Source organism: Sinocyclocheilus grahami, unplaced genomic scaffold (genome assembly GCF_001515645.1).
Source record: "Sinocyclocheilus grahami isolate Dianchi unplaced genomic scaffold, SAMN03320097.WGS_v1.1 scaffold2554.1, whole genome shotgun sequence".
Lineage (NCBI taxonomy): Eukaryota > Metazoa > Chordata > Actinopteri > Cypriniformes > Cyprinidae > Sinocyclocheilus > Sinocyclocheilus grahami.
Window position 1 is genome coordinate 11,254 of NW_015507733.1, and position 9,232 is coordinate 20,485.

General features: G+C 42.6%; 2 protein-coding genes and 1 pseudogene across 2 annotated transcripts in view; all 3 read right to left on the reverse strand.

The window, feature by feature from the left end:
- LOC107575290 (ellis-van Creveld syndrome protein) overlaps positions 1-3,637 on the reverse strand; it is an 11,167-nt gene extending 7,530 nt beyond the window's left edge. The window contains exons 1-4 of the mRNA XM_016261694.1: positions 3,632-3,637; positions 1,691-1,807; positions 986-1,072; positions 684-910 (exon numbers count right to left, since the gene is read on the reverse strand). Of these exons, the coding sequence (XP_016117180.1) occupies positions 684-910; positions 986-1,072; positions 1,691-1,807; positions 3,632-3,637 (437 nt within the window). The remainder of the gene's footprint in view (positions 1-683; positions 911-985; positions 1,073-1,690; positions 1,808-3,631) is intronic.
- A 2,594-nt stretch (positions 3,638-6,231) lies between these two features.
- Positions 6,232-6,926, reverse strand: LOC107575293 (homeobox protein H17 pseudogene; annotated as a pseudogene).
- Positions 6,927-7,283: 357 nt separating this feature from the next.
- Positions 7,284-8,695, reverse strand: LOC107575291 (homeobox protein MSX-2-like). Its single transcript, XM_016261695.1, has 2 exons — positions 8,401-8,695; positions 7,284-7,711 (listed from the first exon to the last, which is right to left on the reverse strand). The coding sequence occupies exons 1-2, from the start codon at positions 8,645-8,647 to the stop codon at positions 7,284-7,286; spliced, it is 675 nt and encodes a 224-aa protein (XP_016117181.1). The 5' UTR covers positions 8,648-8,695.
- Positions 8,696-9,232: the final 537 nt, after the last annotated feature.

The following is a 9,232-nucleotide window of genomic DNA, read 5'->3' on the forward strand; positions in this document are numbered from 1 at the left end:
TGTGTGTGTGAGTGAGTGTGTGTGTGAGTGCGTGTGTGTGTGTGAGTGCGTGTCTGTGTTAGTGTGTGTGTGAGAGTGAGTGTGCGTGTGAGTGCGTGCGTGTCTGTTAGAGTGTGTGTGAGAGTGTGTGTGTGTGAGAGTGTGTGTGTGTGTGTGTGAGTGCGTGTCTGTTAGAGTGTGTGTGTGAGAGTGAGTGTGCGTGTGTGTGCGCGTGAGTGAGTGCGTGCGTGCGAGTGCGTGTGTGTGAGTGAGTGTATGAGTGTGCGTGTGAGCGTGTGTGTGTGTGTGTGTGAGAGAGAGAGTGTGTGAGTGTGTGTGTGTGTGAGTGTGTGTGCGAGTGAGTGTGCGTGTGTGTGTATGTTTATGTGGTTTATGAGGACACAAATGTGTATAATAACATGGGTATGACAGGTATTACGAGGTGGTGATTTATGAGGACATTTTCAGTGTCCCCGTAATTCAAAAGGCTTATAAATAATTCACAACGAGTTTTTTTGAAAATCTAAAAAAGTCTCCTGTGAGGGGTAGGTTTAGGGGTAGGGTTGGTGTAGGGCAATAGAATATACGGTCTGTACAGTATAAAAACCATTACGCCTATGGAGAGTCCCCACTTTTCACAAAAACAAACCTGTGTGTGTGTGTGTGTGTGTGTGTGTGTGTGTGCGCGCATGAGTTTGTCTGACCGTGAGTGACACAGGGTTTGTGGGTAGTGCCGGACTCTCCTGAACACGTGACTGGTGTGTGTTTTAGACGAGGGGCCGCAGGGGACGAACTGACTACTTTCATCATCATCGTCCCTGTTTTGGCTCAGCCAATCATCACCCAGCGAGGAGGCGGAGTCCTGGCTGGGCGGGGCCTGGCACTTGGGTGGCTCGTGCAGGGAAGGGTTGGAGGCTCCGTCTGCTAGCGGCTAAACATTCATCAAACACACACATTAATAACGAGTCAGCACTGAAGCTCTGACTGACTGGAGATCAGGACTCACTCTGTATCTCTGGTTGATGGGATACACCACCCTCGCCTTCAGCGCAAACGCCGCCACGTCGCTGTTCACCGCCGACTGATGCCGCTCCTGAGAGAAGACGAATACAAGATATCAATAAAAGCACTCGCGAACATCACTCAGGGAAGCTTCATTTTGTCAAGCAGATGAAGGAAGTTTGTGCTAGAAACTCGTGCTGGAGCTGGTGTGAGTTAAACTCTGCAGGACCTCCAGGAGCAGGTCTGGACACCCCTGATATAAACTATGCCATAGTTTGGGTTCCTTGCCACTGTCGCCTTTGACTTCCTCAGTGAAGATTTAAAAGACAATTCATATTCAATTATAATGACACTGTTTATATTACTGTGAAGCTGCTTTGAAACAAGCTGTATTGTATGAAGCACTATAGAAATAAAGAAGATTTGATTGTATTTAGTACTTGGCAAAGTTCAAGGACAAGGTGAGAGTCTGGTGACATAAGCAAGTTTTACTAATTAATTCACCAATTCTATCACTTTTAAAAAGTAATATGACACATTATTGATGTCCTGGTAACCAAAGTTAACTAGTTATTGACTTTTATATGGACAGTAGGTATGTGACGTGTGTGTTTTCTCCACCATCTCTCGTCTCTCTCTGGCAAACGAGTGAAGATGCACATTTATCATGTTTTCTGTATCATGTAGGGTTGGAGTTTGTGGTACGTACGGCTCCTTTAGCAGGTTCTGCCTCCTCTTGTGTTCTCCTGCTGTCACAGTCGCTCTCCTCCTCACACTCCTCTAGACGCCTCCGCAGACCTTCACACACCTTCAACACAACACAACACTAACAGTCCATATACCGGAGTAGACTACTAAATTATGTTGGCATTAATGGAAGTGCATTAGCATGGTTCAAATTGTACTTGTAACACCGCCATCAATTCGTAGCAGTGAATGAAGAGGTATCATATCGATCACAAGTGCAGTATGGAGTACCTCAAGGCTCAGTACTAGGGCCGTTACTCTTCACGCTTTACATGTTACTCTTGGGAGATATCATCAGCAAACACGGTGTTAGCTTTCACTGTTATGCTGATGATACTCAGCTCTATATTTCTTCACGGCCCGGCGAAACATACCAATTTGAAAAACTAACAAGCCCTGAATGGTTTAGCACCTCAGTATTTGAACAAGCTCTTATTGCATTATAGTCCTCCACGTCCACTGTGTTCTCAAAACTCTGGCCATTTGATAATACCTAGAATATCAGAATCAACTGCGGGCGGCAGATCCTTCTCCTATTTAGCTCCCAAACTCTGGAATAATCTACCTAACACTGGGGACGCTTGACTGATAGCACAGACACTACTGAAGAGAGCTGAACTGATGATGAATCACTGAATCAACAATGCACTGACTTTAGCTGAAAAATGACCCTGTTATTGTCTTGCATTATTGACACACTACTCTCCTGTTTAACTCAGTAAAGCTGCTTAGACACAAGCAGTATTGATAAAGCGCTGTAGAAATAAAGGTGGGCACTGAGCTCAGCCTGACACAACTTCTCCTCGTGATGTGCAGAGTTACTCATGACTAGCAATTCAAACCAAAGTGATTAGTTCATCTCTCGAGTCTTTCGAATCGTTCGTTCTTTTGCCACGTGACGTGACGGCATTGGAGAGAGAAATTAGTTAGTTAACCACCATAACATCTCCAGACGTGTTTTTTAAAAGTTCAACTTGCATTAATATTACATGGCTTTCTAAACATGCGGCGCTCTTGTGCGAGACGCGAGTGCAGCGCTGATAGATGTCCCTCTAGAAAATCAGATAAATATGTGTTCTGTGTGAACGGCTTGGTTTCAGTTTAAACAACATCTTCTCCGCACTGATGCTCTCGTTTTCCGCTATATATGAAAGAACAACACAGCAGCGCCGCATCTAGGCTTCAACTGGATAGACTAACAAAAGCATTCAAATGCAATCATCGTCATCGCATCTGGTGCGCCGCTGATAAGCTGCCTGACGTTTTGGCATTCAAATGTTGATTTTTTTATTTTTTTTTTAATTCGACGAATATTCAAAATTCAATTTTTTTATACAGCGCTAATGACGAGAGCAATGATTTGGGCATCAATGCAATACAGTGTTGGGGTCTACTCCGAAATGTGCCGCTAATATTTGGCGACATTGTGCCCCAAGACGATAAATACTGGCAATACTTTTACTACAAATACTGAACATTGTATTTTCTCCCATTTGAACACTTAACTACTGAGCATCACAGGCTGTTCAAGTGCTTATTTCAGGAAAGGATCTGCTGCCTAAACATCATTTAATGTGTCACTACCCTCGGTGGATATGAAATAGTGCGCCTGTTGTTCTCATGTGGTCAATGCGATACGAGTCCAAACATAGTTTCTTCAAGACTCGACCAAAATGTTTCAAGAACATGACTCGGATGCTTGCCAGAAAACATCAGAGTTTCAAGGCCTATAACTGGGAAGCCTTTAACCATGACAGATCTGTACTTGGACCAGGAAAGAAGGTCTGTGTCAGTGACTTGAATGTGAAAGTGTTCAGATTGCATCGTAGTTGAACATTCCTCCAGAAACAAGTGTTCTCTCAGTGAAACGGGTGAAGTATAATGGAACTGAATATCGTTCTACCTTCATTATTTGTGGTCAGGTAGACCTTGATTTGCCAGTGTGTTATAAAATCAAGGATATTGTCAGAAATGAATGTGTGTTACTGGTTACACCACAGCTCAAAACGGTTTGTTTGGATGAACATTGCCTACAGGATTGATCCCAGACCCAGCGCATCTCTGAAAGAGTTACCTGTCACTGAACTCTCTTACTACAAACCTTCTGACGTGCAGATGTCCTATGGGTCTGATCATTTAGCTGTCACTTGTTCATGTCTCTGTGACGTTAATGAGTTTGTTTTAGCCATTCTGTATTTCTGAACTGTTGACTTGTTTTAAAGTAGCCACTTTGCCCAGTTTTTAAATAAAAATGAGTTATCATATCTGTCTGAAGACTCTTGATAATCTGATAATGTACATTGACACCATAGAACAATGTAAAAATAAATGTTGCACTGAAAGGAATACTTTCTTGACGACACGCTTAGAGTAATCCACAGGAATAACAAACGGTGTTAAACGACCCCAGTGTAAGTCTTTGATGATAGTAAGTGTAACAATCTCCTCTCAGTGTCGTTTTTCAGCACTATAAGCTGCTATTGTAACACTGTAAACGCAACACTACAAACACTGTACTTTTAACTCTGGACAGATTGGGACCATATATGATCTTTAGTAGTGTTAAAGTTAACACTTTAAGTGTTACACTGACACTGCTGATTTTACTTTTTCAGATAACGTCAGGTTCATAATTCTGGTCTGATTTTCTCCTCATACTAGAGTTAAAGGCTTTTGTGGATTTCCCTTTTCATCATAAATCAGAAAATACGGTCAACAGACAGAAAACAAACACATTTTCACCATGTTTTTAGGAGTCAAATGTTGCATAAATCAAAAACTACAGTTTTTATTAATAGTTTGAATTAGTTTTTACTTTTACATTTTCTGTTTTCATTTTAATTTAATTCAAATTAGTAATTTTGTTGTTTTTGTCATTTTGTCAGTTTTTCTTTAAAGGGGTCAAATGATGCGATTTCAAGTTGTTCTTTCTCTTTGGAGAGCTACAAGCTGATTGTGCATAGATAAGATCCCTGAAGTTGCAAAGACTAAAGTCTCAAAACCAAAGAGATATTCTTTATCAAAGTTAAGACTCTGCCACGCCCCCCTAAAACGGCTCGTTCTAACACGCCCCCACATATCTACCTCACTATGTGGGAATATTAGCATAATGCACCCAAATGTGCACGCAAAGAAAGAAGGCGTGGTTTCAGTAACCGCAGTTAGTGTTGAAGCAGCATGTCAGGGAGACGCTGTGTGTTTCTAGACGAAAGCAAAAGCACTTTATTTGGTCTTCCGAAAGTAGATGCATTTAGGAATCTTTAAGATGACTTACAACAGAACAGCAATGCATTTTATGGACGACCGTTTCGTGAACCTAGGAGAGGAGGTCATTCTGACTTTGCTATGACAATCTGGCGCTTCTGAATCAGCTACTGTTTTGAGTATTTGCTATTGACTGTGTGTGTGTGTGTGTGTGTGTGAGAGAGAGAGAGATTAGGCCTGTCGCAATAATCAATATATCGACTTATCATGCAATATATGTACATGACCTCAATAATTTTTGGTGAAGCAATATATCGGCCATTATATTTACTTTAAAATAAATGTCACCGTGTCTTTTGCAGCTTCTCAAACATAATGTGGTGTCGTCACGAGGTGCTTGTTCACATTTTAAAAATGCTTCTACAAACAAAGTTTAATCTGCAGATATGGTCTTGTTTAGGGATCTGTGTCTTTGTGCATACGCACATCTGACTGCTGAGTAGTGATTGTGTTTCAGTCAAATCATTCAAGGTCATTTCAGGTCTAAGTGCAATCTTTAGTTTCGCTCGCTTGTTTGAACTGCGCACAAGACACGGTTTAGTAGATGCTGGTCTCCTCGAGGTCCGGTGAGAGAGCATGTAAGTGGGTTATTTCAGAGCAATAAGCAACAGCTGTGGAAATACACTCCGGCCAGATGATAGACGACGGGTTAAACGCACTTTCACCACCACACTCAAACACGGCCTGTTCTTTTCCTGTTGTGTTTTACTGGGATTTATTTCTGTAAGAAATTATCTACCATTACCATGTGTGCGGAGCATGAAACCTCTGATGTTAATCTGGCTCCACAAATTAAAATATAGTTTAAATGTGTAGAACTGTTGAGTGGTTTTAAATTTCATTGACATATGCCAGCCTCATAAAGCAAACAAAAATATTAGCCTTTTTATAAATCTGCTTTGCATGGGGTTAAGAAATGTAGTTTTGTAGTATGTACTAGGGTGTTTTTCTGGAGACTTTTTCATTTTAAGATTGAAGTGCCTGGATTGAAATCAGCTATCAAATAGGAAATATTTTAGTGTTTTTAAATGCTTAGAATCCCTCTCACAATCTACACCATGTTTCTGCGAAACAAAGGAGAAAACAAAGAATAGATTTATTAAAGAATAATTTATTTATTTAACAAATATATTCATCATATAAATGGTATTTTTTGGATTTGGATTTTTGTCCAAATGTACAATATTTTACATTTCAGATCCCTGTCGAAGGGAATCGTTTAAACAACAGTCAGTGTTTATTTTTGCTATCGTTTAAAACATTGAGGCGAGTTTGAATCATAAGCGCATCGCTACGAATGCAAGTGTGAGATACGGGCTGTTTTCACCTGACCTACCTTTGACCAAATCTGTGTGCATAAGTCTCTGTGACAGTACAGGCCGTGTGCAATGCCTCCATTAGAGTAAAGCAGGTCCACTTTTGTCGGAACAGAGTCGCTGAAGATGCAGAGAAAGTCGCATCAGATGCACTCGGGCGTCCTTTAAGCTAAATGGTACATGCTGTATCCCATGTGTGTGTAGAGCCCCACCGGAGCCACGCTCAGCGAGTGTCTGTGGAACGGAGGCGATGCCGTGTATGAAGCCGGGGCGTGAGCGCCGAATGGAAGTGTAATCCCGAAGGCGGGAGGAAGCATCGGTTTAGAGGCCATCTTGATCTTCTCGAGCTCGGCCTCCTGGAGCCGCTTGGCTTTAGCTCGTCTGTTCTGGAACCAGATCTTCACCTGAGTCTCAGTCAGGCTCAGCGAGCTGGAGAACTCGGCCCGTTCTGCGATGGACAGGTACTGTTTCTGACGGAACTTCCGCTCCAGCGCCAGCAGCTGCGACGTGCTGAACGGGGTCCGAGGCTTCCGGTTGGTTTTGTGTTTTCTCAGAGGACACGCGGGAGGACTGAGACGCCCTGGAGACAACAACAACACACTGACCTTTACACGCATCTCTCACACTACTTTACAGCTCTGCAGATCTATCACTGTCACACCAAACCTCATAATGCCAATATAATGAGATTTAGGTATTGCATTAAACGTGCTTCACGTAAACATAATAGGCTACTTAGATCAAACTGATGCAAATGTGACCCTGCAGCACAAAAGCAGTGTTGAGTCGCTGGGGGATATTTGTAGCAATAGCCAACAATACATTGTATGGGTCACAATTATACATTTCTCTTTTATGCCAAAAATCATTAGGATATTAAGTAAAGATCATGTTCCATGAAGATATTTAGTAAATCTCCTACCGTAAATATATCAAAACTTAATGTTTGATTAGTAATATGCATTGCTAAGAACTTCATTTGAACAACTTTAAAGCTAAATGGTACATGCTGTATCCCATGTGTGTGTAGAGCCCCACCGGAGCCACGCTCAGCGAGTGTCTGTGGAACGGAGGCGATGCCGTGTATGAAGCGGCGTGAGCGCCGAATGGAAATGTAATCCCGAAGGCGGGAGGAAGCATCGGTTTAGAGGCCATCTTGATCTTCTCGAGCTCGGCCTCCTGGAGCCGCTTGGCTTTAGCTCGTCTGTTCTGGAACCAGATCTTCACCTGAGTCTCGGTCAGGCTCAGCGAGCTGGAGAACTCGGCCCGTTCTGCGATGGACAGGTACTGTTTCTGACGGAACTTCCGCTCCAGCGCCAGCAGCTGCGACGTGCTGAACGGGGTCCGAGGCTTCCGGATGGTTTTGTGTTTTCTCAGAGGACACGCGGGAGGACTGAGACGCCCTGGAGACAACAACAACACACTGACCTTTACACGCATCTCTCACACTACTTTACAGCTCTGCAGATCTATCACTGTCACACCAAACCTCATAATGCCAATATAATGAGATGTAGGCAATATGGCATTAAACGTACCTCACCTAAACTTGGATCAAACTGATGCAAATAAGTTCATAACAGTAGCAACCATAATCGTAGTAAAATATGTGGCATAGGCCTATGCTGATTTTAATCACCATAAACATGCACGTAAATGTCTTTTGTCTTTGGATGTAATCACATTATTGGTGCACTTAAACGTGGTCAGTGATTCTTAACAGTCTTGAATGCCTTCCAGAACTTTTAAATATGTCTTAGATCATGTTGAGGAAATGTCATTGATCATGGTGACCTCAATCAAGCCAAACAAGCCACAAAAAACATGGTTTTCCTAAATAATAAAAACATGCTACACTAACCATAGTTTAACTAAGGTATTTGTAGTAAAACTGTAGCTGTACAAATGGTAAACAACCCCCCCAAAACAAAAACAAAACCATGGTTACTGCACTTCTACTATAATAAAACTATGGTTAATTTTCGTAAGGTGTGCACATGGTTGCAGATATGAATCTGAGCTCGTATGTACTCGTTGAAAGCATGCATCAGTTTATTCTACTTTGGCCACAGTACACATGACTGTAACTCACGGGGAGAGAGCTGATGGAGCCACGTGCTCTCCTGCAGTTTCAGAAGGTCAACAGAAAACGCCAAACGAGCACCGGTCCGGTCCGGGCTGAGAGCGCTGTTCGGTCTCCGGTCTGCCATCAGTGCCTCGACGCTGAACGGGAGGATCTCCGGTCTCTCTGCGTCCTCCTCCACACCGATGCTCGTCTGCATGTCTCCGTTATCTCCTGAAAGCACACGGGAGTGATCTGCAGAGGCGTGAGAGGTCATGCAGGAGTTTCGGATGCTCAGAACATGCTGAAGTACTGTATGCTAATCACACGGGCGTCATCCAATCAGAACAGAGCGGGGCGGGGCTTAAGTTTCTCCTGAGGTTCGACTGTCGTGCGGATCTGTGTTGAGTATTGTTGCAAGCACAGAGCAAAATAAAGGACGATACTGTGTTTTGTATGCCTTTTAAGTGTTACCAAATTAAAGATAAATAACTGCATTTTAAATTATTGTTTGACTATTATCCCTCATAGCACACGTACATCACAGAGACTCTCTATTTACATCTGCAAGAGGTTTTTTTTTAGAGTGTTTGCTCATCTGCAATACGGACGTTTCCTATCAGATGTCAAATAGACGTTTAGAAGACGTCTTTAAGATGTTTATGATTTAACTGACATCTCAGAGACATCTATTAGATGTCTGTACACAGCAGATGCTTTCCAGATGAAGCAGCCAGACGTACTGTGCTCTCTGGGATTATACAATATTTCATTCATTTGCTGCTTGCCTCATTTTTTCTTTTATGTCAAAAAAGAGGTGATCGGGGATTTAGGAGAGGATCATGGTCAAGCGATTCTTGTT

Coding starts and splice junctions, on each gene's coding strand:
- LOC107575291 (XM_016261695.1), bottom strand. CDS start 8,647: ATGACCTCTCACGCCTCTGCAGATCACTCCCGTGTGCTTTCAGGAGAT. Junction 7,712..8,400: donor GCTCCATCAGCTCTCTCCCC/GTGAGTTACAGT, acceptor TGTTGTCTCCAG/GGCGTCTCAGTCCTCCCGCG.